Source organism: Bactrocera tryoni, chromosome 5, assembly GCF_016617805.1.
Source record: "Bactrocera tryoni isolate S06 chromosome 5, CSIRO_BtryS06_freeze2, whole genome shotgun sequence".
Taxonomy (NCBI): Eukaryota; Metazoa; Arthropoda; class Insecta; order Diptera; family Tephritidae; genus Bactrocera; species Bactrocera tryoni.
The window spans coordinates 51,826,625-51,850,741 of record NC_052503.1 but is presented as its reverse complement, the minus strand read 5'-3'; the positions used below and the strand labels follow the sequence as shown (position 1 = coordinate 51,850,741).

Genomic DNA, 24,117 nt, shown 5'->3' with positions numbered 1-24,117 from the left:
GCAGAGAATTGCACTAGCTCTACATTCTCTTTTCGATATACCTCCTTCGTATACATCTTCAATAAGAACTTTATGATTCTCTGCAGGGAAGTTTTGAACAACATACATACAGCATGTACATATGTATAGGTAGACATAAAAAATTCGCATAACTAAATGTTAAGTAGGGGGCTTTGGATTTCGTCTCGATTAATAATGATTAATATGCGAAATATGCATTTTAACGTAATCGGTATAAACTTAGTGCATTGTGATACAAATGCAAAAATACAAAAACATATATTCCAATATGTTAAGAGATCGAAAAATCAAGATCAGCGGCTGCGCTGGCTATGCCATGTCGTGCGTATGGACGAAAACACTCCAACTCTGAAAATATTCGACGCAGCAACTGCCGGGGAAGCAGAGGAAGAGGAAGACCTCCACTCAGTTGGAAAGATCAGGTGGAGAAGGACCTGGTTTTGCTTTTGTATTTCCAATTGGCGCCACGTTGCGAAATGAAGAAACGACTGGCGCGCTGTTGTTAATTTGGCTACGCCAGTAAAGAAGAAGTTACTATGAAACAGCAGGGCGAGGAAATATTTAAAATACAGCATAAATCGATAATACTAATTTTAACTATAAAGTTAACCGTAAGTTGCAAAATGATTATATAAGGTATTTGACAGTTAGGTGAAGTGTATGAACCGATTTCCACTTCATTTTATTTCGATATCTCACAGATTGACCGATGTTTTCGGTATAATTTCAGAATCACTGAGATTTTTTATTCGTTATTTGAGGGCTGGAAAGGTTACTGTCCAATCTTTATACTTTTTACAAGCAAGCAGTTGGTGTTCAATTCTTCAGGTCATATTATCGTTTTGATATATGAAACTCCTTTTCGTAACTCCTTACGTGAAGAAAATTATACGGTATGAGCCATGTCGCGAGGTTGTAAAAATTTGGACACCAGCCTAATGTGCGCGGATAAGAATTAGAAAATTTTTATCCTAAGCGGTGTATACACATATACATATACATATGTATATGTTATCATATATTAAAAATGTATGTGCGTATGTATATATCGTTCACTATAAATTTATCAAAACATATGTATATTTGTAAATGTGTCTCGTGATTTCACACACATTAATTTCTACATGTATATAGGAAGTTCGTTATAAAAATTATAAGTGAACATTGTTTTAATTAACAGTTTATTCTAAAGCGTCTTAAGAGCCGTTTGGGTCGTTTCCTGTAATAATTAACTTAGTGTCAAACCATTAATGTAAAAGTTTTTGTTGGAAAGCTTAGTTTTTATTTAGTGTACTCTTCGAAATTTAGAATGCAGAAGGCTTTTTTAATTATATTTACGTTGTTTTGCATATATGAAAACACCGCCGGTAAGGTAGGCAATAACAAATGTCCAATAGGATGTACTTGCCATGTCCGAACTATGCGCTGCGAGCAAGCAGGCTTGGATTCTATTCCCGAGAATATCAGCAATGATGTCCAGATGATGTAAGTGAATTAAGTTTTTGATTGTTTAACAGACAGCATTCAATGAAGTTTTGGAAAAAAAAAATTTATAAAAAATAAAAGTGAAAACATAGCATCATTAAATAAGGTTCCGACTTGACTTTACAAAAATTTAAAAAAACATAAAGATATTTATTTTAAAAGTAATGACTGTGGTGATTCAGTTTCAACTGAAGAAAATGGGACAAAAAAGTTTTATTAATAAATATAATCTAGGACCAGATCATAACCTTTTTAAATTAACAAAATGGCGGCCTCAGAAAATCTTTTTTCCAGATTTTGGGGGAAAAAACCAACCGATAATGGTTTATAAAAAATCGAAATTAAAAACAAAAATCGATTGGGCACTAATTTTTCATGTTTTCAGAAAGTTGTATAAGTTTCATTGAAATCTACTGACCGATTTTTGAGTTACAGTGATCACCAGGACAGAGAACATAGTTTAGAGACAAAACACATTTAAAGTTTTGCCCGAACGTTCTAGAGCGCCCGATGAGCAAAGGGTTACCGAATAACTCGAAAATTACTTCACATTTTCAGAGAACATTAATAAAAGTTTACATTTTCAGAGAGTATTTTTGACATATTATAAATGCATAAAAAATGCATTTTACTATCCATAACCCCATAAATCAAATATTAAATAATCAAAGTGCACACAAGCCTCTAATAATAACAACACATATAGTATTTAATATATGATTAAAAAGATACACCGTATTAAAAAGCGATATATTAATTTATATATATATAACTATGATATTTGAGTATACTTTAGCGACATATTATTTACATATATTGTTTTTATATCGGATACATAAAAAAAAAATATGTTAAATATGCTTGCCCAAATATAATTTAAGGGGGTATTCTAGTCTAGAAATCAAATTTTGGGCAGTTTTTTGAATTTTATTTAAAAAAAAAGCCAAAAATATTTTTACCATCCATTTTTTTTATGGTGTTTTTATTGATATCTTAAGAATACAGAAAAAAAATTTACAAAAAAATATTAAAAATTAAAATAATTAGAGGGGGGAGAGACATGTGTAAAAAAATGGCGCATCCGGGTGACATTGATCCTGACTCTCCTGGTGGTCTGAAAAAAAAATCAAAAGAAATTCTTAATCAGTAAGTATTCTATTATAGAATAGTCCCTACCTCAGGGAACACGAAAAAATTTTTTTTTGAAAAATGGCGACTGCCTGAAAATAAAAATCATTTTCTACGCTTTTTTTTGAAATTCCTGAATTTTTTTAAATATTAAAAACAAAAATTTTGACACGATGCTGGTAGGAACGATAAAGGATTATATAGAGAAGGTTCACACAAAATTTCAAGTAAATCGGTTGTATAGAACTTGAGATAATGCCGGTACCGTATGGAAAAAAGAGTTTCGAGAAAAACGCGTTTACAAAAGTGCGTCAAGCCGAACCGGGCTAGGTACTGCGTCACTAAAGTAACTGTAGCTCTTAAAATAATTTTAATTTTTAAAAATCCTTTGGAGGATATGTTCTTAAGGGTCTAAACTTTAAATATATGAAAAAAATTTTTCAAAATTCTAGAGTAGAATACCCCCTTAAAAGCAATAATTGCCTACTGACTAGCGCCAAAAAAGCGAATTTTAAAAATCACAAGTTTAAAAAGCACCAGTAAAACTCGCATATTTGTGCATATATTATTGAAGCCCTACTCTACTGAGTACACTGATTTCAGAAAGTCCGTTTACTCTAACGTGAATAAGTTGCATATTAAATAAGATTTAATAAAGAAATTCATTTAATTTAATGCCAAATATAATTGCTTTAGCAAACAGTGTCCAATTTCACCTAATAAAGAATACCGATTTCTTATAAATTTTCAATTTTATCAATATCTTCAAATCTTTTGCACACTTGAGCGTCATACAGATTCGAAGAGTATCTAAATTTGGGGGTCTATTCTGTAACTCGAGCAGGCGTTTGTCGTTTTGTCCTGCGCGTCAAGTGTGCTTGAGTCGCAGCGTAGGGTAAGCGTAATAAAAAGCTGTATAACGAGTTATACACACAGGGTCTAAGTCTCTTGCCTTTAGTTAGTATCTGCCTATTAAGACCTCTGTTTGTGTCTTCGCATCCGATCAGCAGCCCCAAGTCGTATGATCGTGATATGATTTCGCCACGCTTAACACCTTCTAGTCGCTAGACATCTGGACTCTGGAATAATCCAGACCCACCACGACTGTTTCGGAATCAGCTGTACCTTGGGTACGTACGGAATATTGCTTCTGTTCACCACTTCCAGTTTCTTATCTTCCCGTAGGTTCGGAAGCATTCCCTCATCGTTGCACTTCAGAATCGAAACTCCAGTAACAGTCCTGCTCCATCAAATGATGGCTTGGGTGTGCTTGATTCGATGTCCATGCTCGAGAAGAGGGCTTCCACTAGATTAATCTTCGTTATTTTACACTGCCCCTGAGGTAACCCTGTGTTGTGAGAGAGCAATCGGCTGACACGTTTCTATGGGAAAAATACAAATCGTGGGAAATTATATGGCATCCTACGGTAAAGCGGGCGATAGAAGCGGTGTTGGCTGATCATTTACATTGAGCTCTCATAAGATATTTAGGTCGTATCAGCTGATTCGTGCTGGGGTTTTACGGGGTTCGCTGATTCTGCTATCAGGATTGCCAACATCAACCGATATTACGATGTCCTACAGTGCCATTGATTTACTGGAAAGGACAAGCGGAATACATATCACTTTAATATCCCTCAAACCAACGCAAATAAAAAAGTAACATGCATGGACTTTTACTTATTTTACATAATGGTCCCTCAAAGTAATTTTAATTTGTTGCTATGCTGAAGGACATCACTACCTTAATGTCTGCGCTGTATAGCTCTGAAGCTACACACACCTTCTAGAAGTAATTGAAAACGACGGCAATGTCTGTCCAAATGACTTGGGTCCCATGGCATTCTCCTGTCGTCGTTCGTAAATAGTCCCTGCAATTTGCAATTCGCAAAGATAAAGAGTTATATGACACCGTCACTAAAGTAATGATCCACAACCGTACGGCCCCTTGCATGAAGGATAGAAAATGTGCAAAAAATCTACGTGCGTTCTTAAAAAATAAGCAAATGGGTACCCGTTGTATAGGCGTAAGGCGCCTCAAGAACGGGGACATATTGCTCATGTATATCTGAGAGCGTGTCCGCACATTTTCACCGTGAGCCAGGAGAGTAACGCTACGATCGACCCAAAAGATGAGATGCAGATGTTTCGCTCGAGCCGATACTTTAGTAGTAACGAAGAGGAATGTAAAATACTCGGTTTTCCGTTACATGAAAAGCACCCAACAGTAAGCCATCTTGCTGTGTACCTCCCAACCAGCAAGGGCGTGTATTTTACAGAGGCAAACCTGCGAGACCGATTTGCAACACCGCCTTTTACTACTCTCACCTCATTTTTCTTCCTGTGATGAACTGTCGACGGTTGTCCTGATGTAAAGGCCTTAGATACCCTGGTTAGAATTTTAACCGTGTACATAACACACTTTGAGTGTTTTTGTGTACGGCTGCTGGTGACCAGAATCCATGGCACCTCCAGTTTTCAAGCACTCAAAATCGTAGATGGTGGGAAAAGCCCACTTTCAGAGAGGCGTGTGAGATAATGGGGTTGGGAACTGGGAACGACGCCATGTTGTGCCGGTCAGCGATTACATTGAGAGAGCTCTTTGTGATTATGATAAGCACCTACGGACTCTCCAACCCCAGGCATTTGTGGGACAGTATAAAAACGCTTTGTCAACCTTATTGAAGATAAAAGTTTTGCGATGGTTGAAGAATTACTGCCCGATTTCAGTATGTCTGTCTCACAAAAAAAGGAAAAGTTGTCTACCTTTGGGAATTCAAGTCCACCAACCAGAGTTCCTGTTACTATCGGAGCAAAAGGAAATTTTCAATTTATTAACAAACCACGCGTATTTTTTTCTTGGACGCGCCAGGGGGCAATGACAAACTTTTCTTGCTGAACTTGCTGCTGGCTCAGTTGTGTAAAGACAAAGTGGTTGCCTTCGGAGCAATCGAGTCTTGATGGGTGGAGTAGTAGTCTAAACGCATACCTAACATGAAGTTCCAGCTCTTCAATGATCAATAGTTTAGACGCTTCGCACAAACGCTTCTCGAGGTCAGCGAAGATCGAATGTCGAATCAAATAACCTTTCACAGCCTATTTAGCAATGCTGTTAGCTCGGAAGATAACCTTATTAATGAGGTATTTCCGAGCTTACAAGAAAACCTGGCTAATCGCTTTCATGACGCCCATAAACGAATTGATTGAGAAAATTAATAACAGATTATTAGAGCAGATTCCACGTGAGCTGGGGGTGATGACAACTGTTCTTAAATTCCCTCGACCTGTCAGAGGTACTCTACCACAAGTTGAAACGCAAAGTTAGTGAGCCTGTCGTACTGATGCGTAGCCTGGACGCGCTCAGACTGTGCAACGGCACTAGGTTACGTATAACAGAGCCACCATTCTTTCTGGAGGGGCCAAAGGAGAGACGGTATTGATACCCATAATCCCTATAATACCTACAAACTTCCCCTTCCAGTTCAAACTTTTACATTTTCCTTTAAAAGTGGCTTTCTTTATAACAATATATAAAACTCAAGGGCTATCTCTAAAAGTAGCCGGAATTCACCTGCGCACCATTTCCGGCAACTGTACGTGGGTTACTCGCGTGTGTCGAGAGCAAGAAATCGTTTTTTTTACACAGAATTCAATAAGTCCTGCAATGTTTTTTACCGGTATGTGCTGTAGAAAATGATATCTAGTTCTCTACGACTTGAAACAAAAAACAATTACATAAGGATAACCAACTCTTCTGATTTTGCTTCCGAAAATGTAAAAATACATTATTTTTACTGTTAATATATTATATAATTTATTTTTTCTAATAAACCACTGACTTTGCCTCAGGGCAAAGATAGTTTATTATAAAGAGCAATTATGGTACATGCCATAATTTTCGTGTTTGAAATATGATTTGAAACAACCTTGTGCTGTGAGAATTTGAGCTATATAAAATCTACCTCGCCATGTCGTCTTTTTAGCCATGTGTCATGTTGGGAATCGGAACGTCCAATGCCCATTTCGACTGCCTTCCTACCGACTTTTTAGTCCGCGACTACAAGGGCAACGTCTTCCAACATTGTACGAAATGCGGAGCATACTCTGAGTGCACAAGTGGTATAAATTAAAAAAAAAAAAAACATGACGGTATGATTTTGTTTCGAGAGCTTCTCCCACACTTTGGTGCCATATAACGCTTCGGACTTCAGAACTCCAGCCAATAGTCTTCTCTTATTTTGCTTTAGTCCACGGGCATTAAGCATCATTCGGGTTAATTCTCTGCATATTTTTGAAGCCTTTTCAAGGGTGTAGGGGAAGTGTTCTTTAAAGAACAACTCTTGCATCAAGGACAATTCCTAGGTGTTTAAGGGTTGATTGTGTAGTGATATTAACTTATTTTTAAACTGAATGTAGCAGTCTCACCGGTTTTCCTACCACTTATTAGCACGGCTTCCGTTTTCTTCTCTGCTAGGATAAGCTCTTTAGTTTCAAGTCAATCACTAATTTATGATATTGTTCTACTGGTTATCGAAGCCATATCTTCAAAGTGCTTAGCTATCACCACAACCCAACGGTATAGACATTTTTGGTTACTTCAAGAGGCATTACTCCATCGATTCAGATCCCTGTGGTACCGCCGATGTATTTATATTCTTCGTAGCGTTTCTTTGAGTTGTAGGTCATAATTCTGTGCTTAAAATAGCCCACTATTATTATTTTGTACAGGTATGGAGACACTTGAAAGTTTTTTAGAGTAGTAACCATAAAATGACAGGATGCTGAGTTGAATGCATTTTTGACATCGATGGATACAACCAAACAGTATTGTATTGTTCCGCCCTTCCATCGTTTCCCACTAATAGCCTTTTCGGCCAGTCTCTTTACAAGGTTGACCGCTTCGATTGTAGATCTTGACTTTCGGAATCCAAATTAATTGGGGGTTAAACCGCCACGTTGGTATATAATCCGCTCAAAGATTTTTTCAGCGGAGTCTATCATGCAGAATAGCCGAAAATTGGAGGGTCGATCCAAGGCAGTAATATAAGATGCCGTTTTTCCATAGCTTAGGGAAGCAACCTTCCTTAATGCATGTTTATTACATTATTCAGAAGGGGTATACGTTCTTAATAACCGTTGTTTTTAGCGCTATATTAGGAATTCTATCTGGGCCCGGAGCTTAAGGTTTAACCAATCACATGCTCCTCGATCCTCTTCGTTCGAAACGGTCGGTGTACTATCTCGGGCTACTTCGATATCTCGGTTAAGTTTAGGTAAACAGTGGTAAATATGTAAGATGCCTTACCAAAATTAAGTGAACGTAATATATTGAATATACTACATATAGTTTAATGCCGAAAATGTGTGAAATCATGATAATGAAACTAAGTAATTTCTAGATTTGTAAGTATATATAAATTAATATAATTACTAAATATAGCATCTACCTGACCGTTCAAAATCAAGATACTTACTTTTTATACTCTTTTATGTTATAAGAAATGCACTTGAAGTAATATAGCTTCGGTAAAGTCGAATTTAACGTTTTGCATAATAATAATATCAAATTTTAAAATGAAATGAATTTATTTAAATAATTATAAGATTGGTTGCACAATAGAAAAATAAAAACTATAAGTAAATAAATAAACACAAAAAAATCCGTAAATTAATTTTTTATATATTTTCTATTTGTTTAGAGATTTGCGTGATAATAATTTGCATGACATACCAGCTGCTGCCTTTCGTGGATTACCTTTTGTGACAACACTTTTCCTCAACTACAATGGCATAACAACAATAGACAAGAACGCCTTTGTGGATTTGAGTAATTTAAAGCAATTATATTTGGGAAATAATAAACTTAAGGACATTTCAGTCGATTTGCTTCAGCCACTCAAAAATGTTAAAGTCATGTAAGTAAAAGTACTAAGGTTAACCTAGGTGTTCTACTTATCCAATCAATTTATTTGTTATTGCTGAAAATTATTTTGAAAAAGTTTATTCGAAAACCCTAAAGTAGAGAACAGGGCGATTTGAAGCTCAATTGTGTATTTGAATAGAGTAAAACACTTTGAAAGTTGATGACGTGATGACACCAGTAAAATATTACAAAAGTATGTATTTGCTCCTCTTTATATCGAAGTTATTGATTTGATCAGAAAGAAAACCACATTTTATGGGCTGCAAGAACACGTCATAGAGCTTTAATTTATTGCAGAGGATATCAAAGCAATTTACTAAACATTCTCAAACAAAAGTTTGACAGGTTACCTCAAAAGGAACATGAAAGTGTTTGTGAAGAAATTTTTATTTAAAATTTGGTTATAGGTCCTTCGTCATATAAGCAATATACCCCAGTTAAGCATCACAAATACAGTCTGAAAATGTTTATTCGGGCTGTGTTATATTATATATTTAATATTTAATAAACAAATCAAAGTTGAAATGATATTTGCCGGAAATTCTAGCCTAAATATGTACATATGTACACTATATGCATATGTTTGTTGACATTCGATATTGCTGTGCAAAACAATATTCTACATAAAAACCAGCTCTTTCTTAAAGAAACCAGATATTAAATCTCTTGAAATACTGGTTAGAAACACAAGTAAAATCCTCCAAAAATTTCACAAATCAGTCCACGGTTACGCAATTTATTTCTATGAGATTCATAGTGGTAATTCTCTGCTTTTCTTATCATCCGTCCGGAGAGCGCTCAGAGAGTGCCGACAAACGGACGAAAAAAATTCTTTGTGCTTGCCTATTGAATGTTTGTTGTATTTAAAAATTGGCACTATACAAAAACTAGGTTATCGTGATACGAATGAAATCTTTTGGAAAACGCCATTGTTGGCTACAAAAAAAATAATGCGCAATTAATAAGCAAATCAACTTAGGATTGCGAAACAGAGGTAGTTTGAGAGCTGTGAATAAAGTAGTAATTTTTGGATATTATTTAAGTCAACGAAAGACGTGACCACACTTTATGTCTATTGCTTCTCAAAATCTGAGGCAAAATTTGTATCAAACAATGGTCCCAAGAATATTCCTTCCAAAAAATAATATAAGTTTCGATCGTTTTAGTTTTAAAATTATATTTCCATTTTGCATTGTAAATATGAAATAATTTTACACCCCAGTTGTGTAGTACTGGATTATAGTTACCAGCATACTTTCATTTTGCTTTGCGGTAAGCTGCTCAAGCCAGTTTACTGCTTAAAATATCTGACAGCGTTGCACAACTGTGTAACATAAATCGTAAAATAAAACATTTAAATTGGAATATACATATATATGGATATATAAAAAAAATAAAACTGTTAAATTACTTTCACAAACAGTTAGTGTTAACTATTTATAGTTGCATTGCGCAGCACTCCATTTTTAGTAAATATGTAGGTATATAGTCCAGTCCTTATAGTAAGTTCACCTCGGAATTCGATAGGGTATACCTACCATATGTAGGTTTTGAGACAACTTTAGGGTGTCAATATACAAGTATTTATAGACATATAAATGGGTATATCGAATTCCGAGATGCTTACCTCATTTAAGGTTTAATGGCTGGACTAATATTATTTTAAGTACATATAGTTATTTTTAGTAAGTACATATGTTGAAGAAGGTTAAATCGAAACTAGGTTTCCGTCAGATAATGCTATTCTATCAGAGTTGCTCCGAATAATTACTTTCCCTTACAAATCGAGTGTTAGTATCAGGTAATTGGAGGAGCGGAAATCATTATTTATTAATTTTCAACACCACATACACATGAATATCAGCAAAAGATGCAATTTATTTTGATAGAGTACGTCCAGAAAATTGAGGGAATGACAAATTTTTGTATTGTAAATTTATTTTGAATATCTATTCAATTATAAAAATACTTTTTTAATAATTTATGTTTCTTATGTCTGCAGATACTTGGACAATAACATGATTGCAAAAATTCACAAAGGAACATTCTCACATCTATTGGATCTTAGCTATTTGTAAGTAATATTTCATTTTTGTATAAAATTGTAAAATGTAAAAAATAGTTTCGTTACCAAGCATGGTTATTTTATATCGAAAATAATATAATCTGCAAATAATTTTGCTTTGGGTTACAATTAAATGCTAATTAATAACAAAGTTCAATTTAAAACGAAAATATACCTTTGGAGTAAATTAGATCCATCGATGGTATCGATAAAAATACTTTCATTTTGAGTATATCGGAACTCCATAGCTTGTAGGCGTATTCATTCATGTATAGTGCATACAATTTCTAAAAAAACGTACTATATTTCGATAAGTGTGAAAAATATACTAAGACAGTATCGTTATCTACACAACTACATTTTTACCGAACTTTTAATTAACAGTATTTCGAAATTAGCCATTGTATTCTATATTGGTTTCTACTTTTAAAATAACTCTCAAATAAAAGAGAATTAAGAGTCAAACCACATTTCGCTGAAAGTTCCTTAGCAAATTGCTTTTTCATAGTTTTTCTCAAAAAACAGAAATTATCTTTCAAATCTTTGATATTTTCTTAATTATCAACTTCAATTACAATAAAATCATTTCGATAAATGATAATTCTTCTTTTTAACAAGAATTGTAAAGTTTTATTTGTTTTTATATCATGCTTATATTTCGATGTTCAAATGTATTTTCCAATACAAAATAGTTTAGAAAACTTCCTAATCACAGTAAACATATTATTTATTTCTTCGGTATAAAAATGATTAAAAATTACCTTACTGCACATTAAGGATTTCAGTCTTCTCTTTCGATTAATATTTCATTTTAAAGCTGTTTCTAATTTATTAATACTTATAAAAAAAGAGGCGGAGCCACGCCCATCGTCCAATTTTCACAACGGCTCCTATAAAGCTCTCTAATACCATCTCGGTGATAAAATTTAATGTTTCTGGCTTATTTAGTTATTGATTTATCGCGCTTTTAGTAGGTTTTTAACAGTATCGTTATATGGGGACTGAGCCGGGTTATGTGATTTGTACTCATCAAATGTGGTTGTTTTAGCTTTAGTGGTTTAGAAGATTAAACTTGTTAGTGGGTGGGGCCACGCCAAAATTTTTGCCCACAAGTGCCCCTTGCTACTGCGATCCCCTGTACCAAATTACCGTTTTATATCCTAATTTAGTGCTTAGATATGGCACTTTATATGTTTCGATTTGTGGGCGTGGCAGTAGTCCGATTACGCCCATCTACGAACTCAAATTTTTTGTACTAAGGAACCTTCGTACCAAGTTTCATCAAGATATCTCAAGTTTCTCAAGTTACAGCTTGCACAAACGGACGGACGGACAGACAACCGGATTTCAACGTTTCTCGACATCCTGATCATTATATATGTATTATATAACCCTATATCTATCTCACTTAGTTTTAGGTGATACGTACATCGATTGAAATTATGCACAAGTCATTTTCTCCACAATAACCTGCTCAGTTGGCAGAATCGCCAGCTACAAACTGTACCATCAAAATCAAATTCTTCTATAGAAAATTTTTTATTAGTGAAGATATCTTCTCGAAATTACGCATAAATCATTGTCCAAAGGAGCACTTCTCCGAAACAACTTTTCAGATCAAACGACTATAGCCATAGCTAAAGTACGAACTGCGAATCAGGTTCTTGTATGGCAACTTTTTAATTTGTGTAACGGTTTTCCTATTTTTTTTTCTCCGATTGAGAATAAATAATGTGGCAACAGTTAACCGCAACTATGTAATTTATTTTTCAGATCTTTGAATAATAACGAACTTGTAAATATTCCATCCGACGAATTTACATACTTACCAAGGTTGCAGTATTTACAAATTGATAACAATCCCTTAACATGCGATTGTGCGGTGCATGCATTATGGAACAATTATTTTAACGGACCTGAAAAAACTATTAATCAAATTATACTATCGTGCGGATCATCTTCAGCAACGAATAAAAAGTTCGCAAACCTTGAACCACAGGACTTCGAATGCAGTAAGTAGAAATAATATTATAATTATATCTTACCGCGAGCTGAACTTGTTCTTGATAGTCATCTCGCACATCTTTGAGCAATTAAGATTGATACAATTTTATCATATTTTCTATTTCGCACAGCTTTAGTTTTATAGTAGAATATCTAGACTTATAAAATTTTAATAATAAGTTACAATCACCCTTGATATTTACCCTTGTATTCGAAAAATTCCCCTTTTTTTCAAACACGACTAATCTTATAATTTAATTATATTATTCGACACAATCGCACAATATATTTTAATGCTCTCATATAAACTATGTGCACGCTGCTGACTCTATACCAATTATTGTAAATTCAGTCTGTGTCTCCTTCCCCTAGCCCCTATATACCTAATAATTGTCAAACTACCATATATAAGGGCCAATTTGAGAGATATCTTGTGCCGAAATGTGTAAAATCGGTCCGGTAAAATACCACAACTTCCTTATACCACATATGAATGTACCTTAATTTTCGTTTTCTAGCAGACTATAATCAGGTCAATGTGTAAGTTACCTTCCTAGAATGGGTGGAAACATGTTCTTGAGTATGAAATTTGTTGTGCCTTTTAATTAATTTTTAATATTTCTTTATATGTATTTTTGTACTCATACAAATGTATTTGGTCTTTCTTACTTTCAGATATTCCAGAAATTATATTGGCTCCAGAAAATCAATTAGTAGTTGCTGGAAAATCGCTCACTCTGGAATGCGACGCTGATGGTGAACCTGAACCAGTCATAAAATGGTATTTTAACGGAAAACCATTAAAAACTGATGAACGTAAAATACTAGATAACGAAAACACCGAATTAAACATAAATAATGTAATAAAAAATGACACAGGTATGTATGGCATAATAACTTTATGTTTCTATAATAGGGCATAAATAAAATTAAATAACACCCAGAAATTCATACGAGTATATCTTAATAATGATTTTGTTATCAAACTTATAAAACAAAATGTATATAGTCTAATCTTACGCAACTGTGTGTTTTTGAATGCGTTGACAGTTGCAATCACTGGCCTGTGGTGAATGCGACAAGTAGTCTGAATTTGTCCCTAGAGAGGTTTATTACATTTGTAAACATGCGCATACCATATAGTTATTGCCAATGCCTCTCTCTGTCTACTCTTTGTTATTTGCGGAGCAATTTCTTTATGGTATGAGGACCCACCGCAATGAAGGGTTCAAGTCCTACCATGTTAGTGGATGCTGTGGAGCGGGCGAGCTCATCAAACAGTTCAATGCTGGCTATACCTTTATATCCGAGCACCCAGATGAGGTGCACTTGGTTACATTCCGCTAGGCTATTCAGCCGTTCCCTACACTCTCCAGTAGCGATTTGATTTCATTGGCAGAGATATCGTTAAGTATGGTTATAGGGTCGCTGCGATAGTTGCGTTGGAGGTTCATCTCTAGGAAAGACCCCTGCTTGGAGTGAGTTTGGTGCGTGGTCCTACGACTCCTGCACCAATTCTCTCCGACCTAACCTAGAACGTCTTGGTGAAGTTTACCGTTTTGGTAATGCTATCCCTTGGGAGAAGAGACAATGGTATTTCACCACTTAACTCTTCCATCCACTGGGATGAGATTACCTTACCTCTGTCACACCCTTCTGCTGTCATTTGTAGCAGTGTGTGTTCGGGTACCTGACCGATTACTACTTGAAGTGGTGTGAGCTCAAGTGCTGCTGTCGGACAAGTGGGCATTGCACATGGAGATGCCCTACCGAAGACTGGGAAGTTTTTGAGGCTCAAGCTCCATACGTGATTATCGGTAGCACAATCATGATATACAGCCTCCTAACCACTAATCCTCCTAACCTCTAATCCTGACACCCTTTACCTGCAGGGTTGCGACGTTGTTTAGGTTTAGTTTTTTATGTTCTGTCATCTTTTTCTTACGACTCTTGTCTAAATGCAATGAGCTGTCGGGTCTACGTCTAAGTTACTCCACAAAGACTCCGTTCGAATACTGCGAAATTAACCTCCTGGCTGCAAAGGATCCACTGGGCACGGGAGTCACATAACAATCCACAGAAGTAGTGTCATACAGCACCGCTCATGTCGGTTGGGAGATGCCGTGTACGCCCTGCAGCTTAAGCATCTGCACCACAACAAGGAGCCTGCCATTCGCAGAGCGTATCCATTAACATTTAGTATTCATCCTACCAATCCCGTAGCTTCAGGTCTTGTAGTTTGTTTTTCATCACGATTTTGAGCAATAAATTTCAGAGCATTATGAGTAATTATTCCAGGCCATTGGGTTTGAGAAATACTTAAACGGGCTTAAACTTGGTACGCTAAACTAAGATCTCCCAACGATTTGTTGATGTGGTAAAATAATTATAATGCTCCGTGCTTTATTTAGTAAAAATTCTAGAAATTTCTCAGCAATTTCAATATTATCACTTACTTATCTTATAATTATCGTCAGCAGATGGACATGGACAATATCAGACGTAGAAACCACGATCCACAAAATACTTAGCAGATTGCATTTTTCTAGAAACATTTTATTTTGTATTAATAAAACAATTTTTTTATAGATTATTTTAGAAAGTACTTAATTTCTCTTCTGAACTAATTCTCAACCTTTATCATGTACACTACTCTCTCTCCGATCAATTTGCTAATTTCATCAACCATACAAAAATAAAAAAGTATACAATATAGTTGCAAACAAGCTTAATGATTCGAAAATTTATTTTTAATAACATTATTCAATAAAAACAACAATCGCGACAAAGATGTTGGAACTTTATATCTTATCTTCGATCAGTTGACAGTTCTTGCACATATTGCAACACAATTTATACTTAAGCGAAAATATGAAATAAGCTAAATTCGTTTTTTCGTCAAAGTTTTAGCTATAATCTTATGATGGTTATTTAAAACACACAAATTCTTAATATTCATTTCATAAGTTCTTTTTAATTTCATAAAATATGTTTACAGGTATTTATACATGTATTGCTCAAAACTACAATGGCAACGTGTCAATACAAGCGAATGTGACAGTATATGATAGTGAGCAAAAGCCGCGACTAATTATAGAACCCTATGACTTAGAGGTTATACTGGGAACAATTTTTGAAATACCTTGTAAGGCAGAGGATCATAGCGGTGTTCAGGTATGTTAATATATAATTATAATAAAGTTTAACGGGTGTTAACACTTTAACTCGATTGATTTATTGATGTCATCATAGACGTGCATTGTTATGTTCTATTGATCATTTGTCGGAATCGGTCAAATCGGATAACTATATCACTTATCTCCCAAACAACCGATTATTTTAGATTTTTAAAAAATCGTTGGCTGGAACCCATTGTCTCTTAAGCAAAGTTGTTCAGAATGATCCGTAGAACATTTCCACCCAGATACTGTCACTTAAAAGTATTTTTCGGCAGAGAGGACAGTGTAATAGCTATTCGGAAACAGTTGACAACATTCAAATATTGAGCAATCTAATATGAACTGCCTCGAGTTAGAATTAGATTAGTCAAACAATTTTTTTGCTGAAATTGATTAAAAAATATAAAAAACACTTTTACTTTAATATGTATTATGGAAAGCCATGCAGTTTACTTTTTCTCGTCCTCAAACGAGTTACAGAAATTTTTGGTCCTTGGTCTTTTGTATTTTTCCAGGGGAAGCAAAAAGTTAGCGAAGCTTTTAATTAAGGTGGTTAATTTGAAGAAGTTTCAATCAGACAATGAACCATAAGAATGATTTTTTTCCTTTACAACGCCTCTGAACACTAAGGATTGCAATATAGAATTATTTTCCCTGGGAAGCAAGGGGCGGCAACAAGTCAAGCACAAGGATGGAATGAAACTTTATCTAGGATCTCTATCCATCTTGCTCCATACACATAACAGTTTTCTAATAAATAGACGGCTATCTTTTGAGCTAAGTAACTACTCTACTCCTCAACAATTTTTTCTGCATAAAATAGGTGTACGGGTTGATGAGCCTACTATGCTATCCGATTCTTCTACGTGAATATACCTCTAATTTTGCTGTTGTGGACGCCAATTCATTCTCGTGAATCTAATTTTAATAAGCCTTTTTGATAAGTGGACGCAATTCGCCAGACAAAGGCAGGACTACGGTAGTCAGTTTAAAACTTGTCGAGTGTAGTAGTTGTACTTATTTATTTTTTTGGCACTCTCTAGTAAGTCACTAAAAAACATACAAAACAATTACATATATAACTACATACAAAAAATATTCAATCCGTGCCGATTTATACAGTAATATAAACGTCATGTTCATATCTATTTGTATTATTCGTTTTTACAGGTGATATGGAGACATGATGGAAAAGTTATCACCGAAAATATATTTTCAAACGATAAATATCAAGTTAGTGGATCGGGAAGTCTTCTTGTCAAAAATGTCACAACTGCGGATGGAGGTCGTTATGAGTGTACGTTAAAAAATCAATATGGACGTGTTACCGCTTCAGCTCTTGTAAAAGTAAAGTAAGTTATGGTTGCTGCATTGAAAAAATTTTAACATATTTTAATTTCCAGAGAAGTGTTTTGTATAGGAATACAAATATGTTTGATAATGGTGCAGTTTACAATTTTTACTCTTTAAAATATTGTCAAATATTTCAAATTCCAGACACATTCGATTCATATTCAACACTAAACCGCATTATTTTTAAGAAATCGACTTGATATCATATACATATCAGATACACAGTTTTGAAAATATCCAACTTAATGAGTCATCGCACTTTCAGTAGTTTTGAATATAACCTTTAAATTGAGCCAGTTTGGTTAAAATAGTTTTAGTAGTTTGTGAGATATACACATTAAACCTATCAGCTTTTAATTTTAAAAAACCACAGATGCCCATTCATATTGTACTCCGATGCCCTATACTAATTTCCAATTTCTTATCTTACTTTGTGCCTTAGTCAAGCCTAATCATTTATATACATGTAAATATATAGCTCTATATTTAAAACGCTGAACGAAACTGTAGCAACATGTTGCGAGTATATAAGCTTTTTTAAATAAATTTTTGCGCAATAAAAGTTGGTGTGTTTGGGTCATTATCCTGGGACATGTGCTATTTAAGTTTGCTTGAGTCGAAGAAATTATCAAATCGAAACTAAATCTCGCTTCAGGTTTATTAATTAATATATTCCCTCAACATGTTGCTTCAGGATATATAGTTTTCTTCCAACTACTATTAGTATCTCCTAGAACTGACTGTCTTGGATATTGTATTCGCTTTTTGTCGAAAGCCAGTACAGTACAAGGAATCGCAATAAGAAGGTGCCTCTGTTGTTTGAAAATTTTTGAAAAAGTGACCATAGTCCCAATCTCTGGTAGGGTTGCAGATTTGCCTTTAGTCGATAATACCAATTTCCTCAGAATTCTAGGGAACTTGTACATATTTACAGTTTTATCAAGATACATTAATTTGTAGCCAAGTTACCTGATACATGTCAAACAGATGTAGAGACAAGTATGTACTTATATCTCAATAAATTTTAGGTGTTACAAGCAACCTTTGCAATATTTTGCGAGAGTACACAAATTTAACCACGTTAAAAAGTGGGTTTAGCTGCGATCCCTAAATGGTTTAGTGTTCATAACTATCTTCCAAACCGCTTAAATTAAATCAACCAAACTTGTGAAGCAGAAGTCATTCAAGCACCTTTTCTCACACTATGTAAATGGCTAAAATCAAATGATAACCACGCCCACTTCCTATATGACGGGGATTTTGCAAACTACTGAAAGTGTGATAACTCACTGAATGCTTCATAAGAGCAGACTTAAACATTTTGTGTATTAAGTTACCCAGACATTCCTCTCATACCCTGTGAAAATGAGCGAAATCGAATTACAACCATGCCTGCTTCCCATAAAATAATATTGAAAATTCTATCTGATTCTTCTACTTTCATCTTCTTTACTGGCATAGACACCACATACACGATTTTGGCCGAGTTACCAACAGCGCTCCATTCGTTGCTCCTTTTCGCCAATTTGAGATTCCAAGCGAAGCCAGGTCCTTCTTCACCTGGTCTTTCCAACGGAGTGGAGGTCTTCCTCTTCCTCTACCTCCCCCGTCAGGTACTGCGTCGAATACTTTCAGAGCTGGAGTGTTTTCGTCCATTCGGACAACATGATCTCGCCAGCGTAGCCGCTGTCTTTTAATTCGCTGAACTATGTCAATGTCGTCGTATATCTTATAAAGCTCATCGTTCCATCGCATGCGATATTCGCCGTGGCCAACGCGCAAAGGGCCATAAATCTTTCGCAGAACTTTTCTCTCGAAAACTCGCAACATCGACTCATCAGTCATCGTCCAGGCCTGTGAACCATATAACAGGATGGGAATTATGAGTGACTTATAGAGTTTGGTTTTTGTTCGCCGAGAGAGGACTTTGCTTCTCAATTGCCTACTCAGTCCGAAGTTGGCAAGAGTTATCCTGCGCTGAATTTCCAGGCTGACATTGTTGTTGGTGTTTACGCTGGTTCCAAGATATACAAATTTATCTGCGACTATGTATATATGTATGTATGTATATATTACGACTGTCAACAGTGACGTGAGAGCCAAGTCGCTAGTGTGGTGACTGTTTGTTTGATAACAGGAGATATTTCGTCTTGCCTTCGTTCACCACCAGACCCATTTGCTTTGCCTCCTTATCCAGTCTGGAGAAAGCAAAACTAACGGAGCGAGTGTTCAATGATATCAATATCATCGGCAGTCGCCAGCACTGTTCACTAGAAGATTGTACCTGCTCGATTCAGTTCTGCAGTTCGGATTATTTTGCTACAGCAGCAGATCGACAAAAAGGTGGTGTGTGTCGATTCTTTTTTCACGGGTCTTTTCCGAGATTTGGCGCATGGTGAATATCAGATCGGTTGTTGATTTTCCATGTCTAAAGCCACACTGATAAGGTCCAATCAGTTTGTTGACGGTGGGCTTTAATCTTTCACACAATACGCTTGATAGAACCTTATATGCGATGCTGAGGAGGCTAATCCCGCGGTAGTTGGCGCAGATTGTGGGGTCTCCGTTTTTATGGATTGGGCATAGCACACTTACTATAAATTCCAATCGTTGGGCATGCTTTCGTCCGACCATATTTTACAAAGAAGCTAATGATGCGCCTTATCAGTTCCTCGCCGCACGTATTTGAATAGCTCGGCCGACAATCCATCGGCCCCTCCACTTTGTTGTTCTTCAGGTGGGTAATTGCTATTCGAACTTCTTTATGGTCGGGCAATGGAACTTCTGCTCTATCGTCATCGATTGGGCAATCGGATTCGCCTTCTCCTGGCGTTATGCTTTTACTGCCATTCAGCAAGCAGTAAAAGTGTTCCCTCCATAATTTTAGTATGCTCTGGACATCGGTTACTAGATCACCTCCTTGGGTTCCACAGGAGTATGCTCCGGTCTTGAAACCTTTTATTAGTCGCCGCATTTTTTGTGGAATTTTCGAGCATTACCCCTGTCGGCAAGCTTGTCAAGCTATTCGCCCTCTCTCCTTTTCTGTCTGAAAAGGCGTCTCGTTTCCCTCTTCCACTTTGGCGTTTGTAAATCCAACACCAATTTTGCACAAATAGTATGTATTACATCTTATAACGCAGAGTTTTTGGTTTAAATAATTTCGTTTGACTTTTTATTATTACCGTTTAACAATTATAAAGGGCTCCTGTCTTTGAGTATAAGAGACGAATTAAATTAGAATTATCAATATATACATACATACTATGTAATATTTATACTAACTACTACGCGATATAAAAATTAACAATACAATTACTGTTATATCCAAATTACAACCATAAAGTTCACTACCAATAAGTCAAACAAAAAACATTTTGAAACTTTTATCTAAACAAAATTCCTTTTTTATTACAGGGGCAGTGTGAGTAAAGCACCAGGTGACAATTACGTACGAATAGCTTTCAACGAGGCTTTAATGGAAATTGATTTGGCTATCAATAACACCATAGACGCTCTTTTTACGAAACGCAATCGAAATTCAAATGGAACCCCCAATTATGCCGATTTATTACGAGTGTTCCGGTTTCCTAAAGGGGAAGCCCGTCAACTTGCTAGAGCCGCGGAGATTTATGAACGAACTCTTGTAAACATTAGAAAACATATTGCTAAAGGGGACGCCCTTAGTACGTCAAGTGAAAGTTATGAGTTTAAAGATCTTCTTTCACGCGAACACTTGCATTTATTGGCGGAGCTTTCAGGTTGTGTAGAACATCGAGAGATGCCTAATTGTACAGACATGTGCTACCACTCGAGATATCGTAGTATAGATGGTACTTGCAATAATATGAAAAATCCTTGGTGGGGAGCATCTCTTACTGCATTTAAACGGAATGTTAAACCAATTTATGAGAATGGTTTCAGCACACCTGTTGGTTGGACAAAAAAGAAATTATACGGAGGATTTTTAAAACCCAGCTCACGTTTGATTTCAACTTCAGTTATTACAACCAAGCGAATAACTCCAGATAACCGAATTACTCATATGGTAATGCAGTGGGGACAATTTTTAGATCATGATTTGGATCATGCTTTGCCATCTGTAAGTTCGGAAAGTTGGGATGGAATAGATTGTAAAAAGACGTGTGACTATGCACCTCCTTGCTTTCCTATTGAAGTCCCTCCAGGAGATCCTCGCATAAAAAATCGCCGGTGCATCGATGTAATTCGAACAAGCTCTGTTTGTGGTTCCGGTATGACGTCAGTTTTTTTTGAAGGGGTGCAGCATAGAGAACAAATAAACCAACTCACTTCTTATATTGATGCATCTCAAGTTTATGGCTATAGCTATGAATTCTCAGTCGAACTTCGAAATCTTACAACTGATGACGGACTTCTAAGAACAGGAGTACAATTTCCTGGACAAAAAGATATGTTACCCTTCGCTGCACCTCAGGATGGTATGGATTGTCGGAGAAATCTGAACGAAAATACAATGAACTGCTTTGTTGCTGGCGATATAAGAGTTAATGAACAAATTGGCTTACTGGCGATGCATACCATCTGGATGCGAGAGCATAATCGAATTGCTATAAAATTGCGTGACTTAAATCCACATTGGGATGGTGATACTATATATCAAGAGGCGCGTAAAATTGTGGGTGCCCAAATGCAACATATTACTTATAAACATTGGCTACCCTTAATTGTCGGTGAAAGTGGTATGAAATTGTTGGGCGAATATAAAGGATACGACCCTAATATAGATCCATCAATATCTAATGTTTTTGCCACAGCCGCATTACGTTTCGGCCATACCATAATAAACCCAGTACTCCATCGTCTTAACTCTACCTTCCAACCCATTCCCCAAGGCCATTTACCATTGCACAAAGCATTTTTTGCACCTTGGCGACTTGCTTATGAAGGTGGTGTTGATCCACTCATCCGGGGCATGTTCTCAATCCCAGCTAAACTAAAAACTCCCGAAGAAAATCTAAATAGTGAACTAACTGAGAAACTATTTCAGAGTTCACATGCAGTTGCATTAGATTTAGCAGCTATTAATATTCAGCGTAGCAGAGATCACGGACTTCCAGGTTACAATGTTTACAGGAAATTTTGCAACCTTTCAACAGCAGTAACTTTCGATGACATGGAAAATTATATTAAAAGCGCTGATGTGCGTAGAAAACTTAAGGAAATTTATGGACATCCGGATAACATTGATGTCTGGGTTGGTGGTATTTTAGAAGACCAAATTGAGGATGGAAAAGTTGGACCTTTATTCCAATGCTTGCTCGTGGAACAATTTCGTAGGCTTCGTGACGGAGATAGGTTTTACTACGAAAATAGTGGAGTTTTTCTTCCACAACAACTAAACCAAATAAAACAAGCAAACTTAGGACGTATACTTTGTGATAATGGTGATAAAATGAATGAAATTACATCGAATGTTTTTCTGTTACCAAAAGTACAGGGTGGTTTTAAAAAATGTGCTGATATGCCAGAAATAAGCTTAAACTTTTGGCAAGATTGTGGATCATGCAAAAGTTTACCTCCTCTTCTGGAAGAATCAGAAATTTTAGACTATCATGCTCTAAATAAGAGGTCAACATATTCTATTAAAAATACATTTAAGCAATCATGGGATTTTAAAGAAACTCGGCAATCGCGTATAAATAGTTTGGAGGAAACCATTAACAAACTACAAAATGAGTTCGAAGAATATAAAAAAAGAGTACAAAATCTCGAAAACTAATGTTTGTTTGCAAAGACGTAACAATTTCAAGAATAAATAAATGCAATGTTTAAAAATTATGTAGTAACGTTTCGTTTATTTATACAATTATGATTAGGTATATTAACTTTAGACAAATGTGTGTTGCTCAAAATACCCAATAGTTGACAGATCTTTTTCATCCTTCTGTAATTTTTAACAACCGCACCTTATGATATTGATAAGAACTTGTAAAAGAATGGATATGTAATAGTCATATTAAATGCATATATCAAGAGTTTTTATTTACTATATGATATCTTAATATAATAATTATTAAACTTAAAAAAATCTAAGGATATCTCTCACATATATGCATGGTCTAGTAAAAAAGGAATCTTGATTCTTTTGAGGCGAATTTTTCAGCAACAAAAGCACTCGCTATAGTCAGGAAAGTGTAAAAATGATTTGGTGCCAGGTCCGGGCTATAACGTGGATGCATAAGAAGATCCCATGTGTGGTCTAAAATTCTTATTATGGGCGATTGTATTTTTCAAACGGCCCAATTATTAAGAGATTAGCTGTAGAGGAGCATATAATAATAAATGATTCCCAGCAGAGCCCACCAAGCGCATAGCAAAATATTCCTTACCGCTAACCCTGGCTTACCGCACCGCCATTTTCACTTAAAATTTACATAATTGACTTTTCATCACCAATAACAAACTGCTTCAGGAATCGATCCATTTTATTGTGATTCGCAGATAGAATTTCTCTCCATGAGATTCCATGATTCATCCCCATTGAGTGTTAAAGTGCTTATAACTAGAATGATCTCTTTCTCGTAAAAAGAATGATCACAGCTTTAGTTTTGCAAATTAAAAGCACCTGTTTGATGCACTATGTTTTTGCAAATGTGTGAATAACAATGTCAACTTGCATAAATAATAATGTCAACCCCATCGCTTATTTATTTCAGTAATACTCGTCTCAGAACCCAGGCGTTGTTTAGTATATACGTACATATATCCAGATAGGTGTATTGTAGTTTCTCCTTTTAGAGAAATATGATCGATTTCTGATAAGTATTGCATTTTTCTACTAGACATATAAACCAGCGCTAAACTGTCTGACTTTAGTTTTACTGAGTATATTAGGATGTACTCTTCTTCCTTCTGGAGTAAAGCTGGAATATTCCATCTACTCCACTGGCTGTGTATGCGAGTTCTGTAGTCGTACTACT

The 24,117-nt window shown here is 35.6% G+C and overlaps 1 protein-coding gene across 1 annotated transcript; it reads left to right on the top strand.

The window, feature by feature from the left end:
• The first annotated feature begins 1,217 nt into the window (after nucleotides 1-1,217).
• LOC120777715 (peroxidasin) lies at nucleotides 1,218-22,975 on the top strand. Its single transcript, XM_040109198.1, has 8 exons — nucleotides 1,218-1,506; nucleotides 8,334-8,549; nucleotides 10,560-10,631; nucleotides 12,396-12,634; nucleotides 13,302-13,505; nucleotides 15,625-15,800; nucleotides 16,976-17,157; nucleotides 20,573-22,975. Exons 1-8 carry the CDS (start codon nucleotides 1,331-1,333, stop codon nucleotides 22,914-22,916), a joined length of 3,609 nt encoding a protein of 1,202 aa, XP_039965132.1. The 5' UTR covers nucleotides 1,218-1,330; the 3' UTR covers nucleotides 22,917-22,975.
• The last annotated feature ends 1,142 nt before the right edge of the window (nucleotides 22,976-24,117 follow it).

Excerpts from the sequence above, each read along its gene's own strand:
- LOC120777715 (XM_040109198.1), top strand. The coding sequence starts at position 1,331 with ATGCAGAAGGCTTTTTTAATTATATTTACGTTGTTTTGCATATATGAA. Across the intron at positions 13,506-15,624 it reads TGTAATAAAAAATGACACAG|GTATTTATACATGTATTGCT; the intron begins GTATGTATGGCA and ends ATATGTTTACAG. Across the intron at positions 17,158-20,572 it reads TCAGCTCTTGTAAAAGTAAA|GGGCAGTGTGAGTAAAGCAC; the intron begins GTAAGTTATGGT and ends TTTTTATTACAG.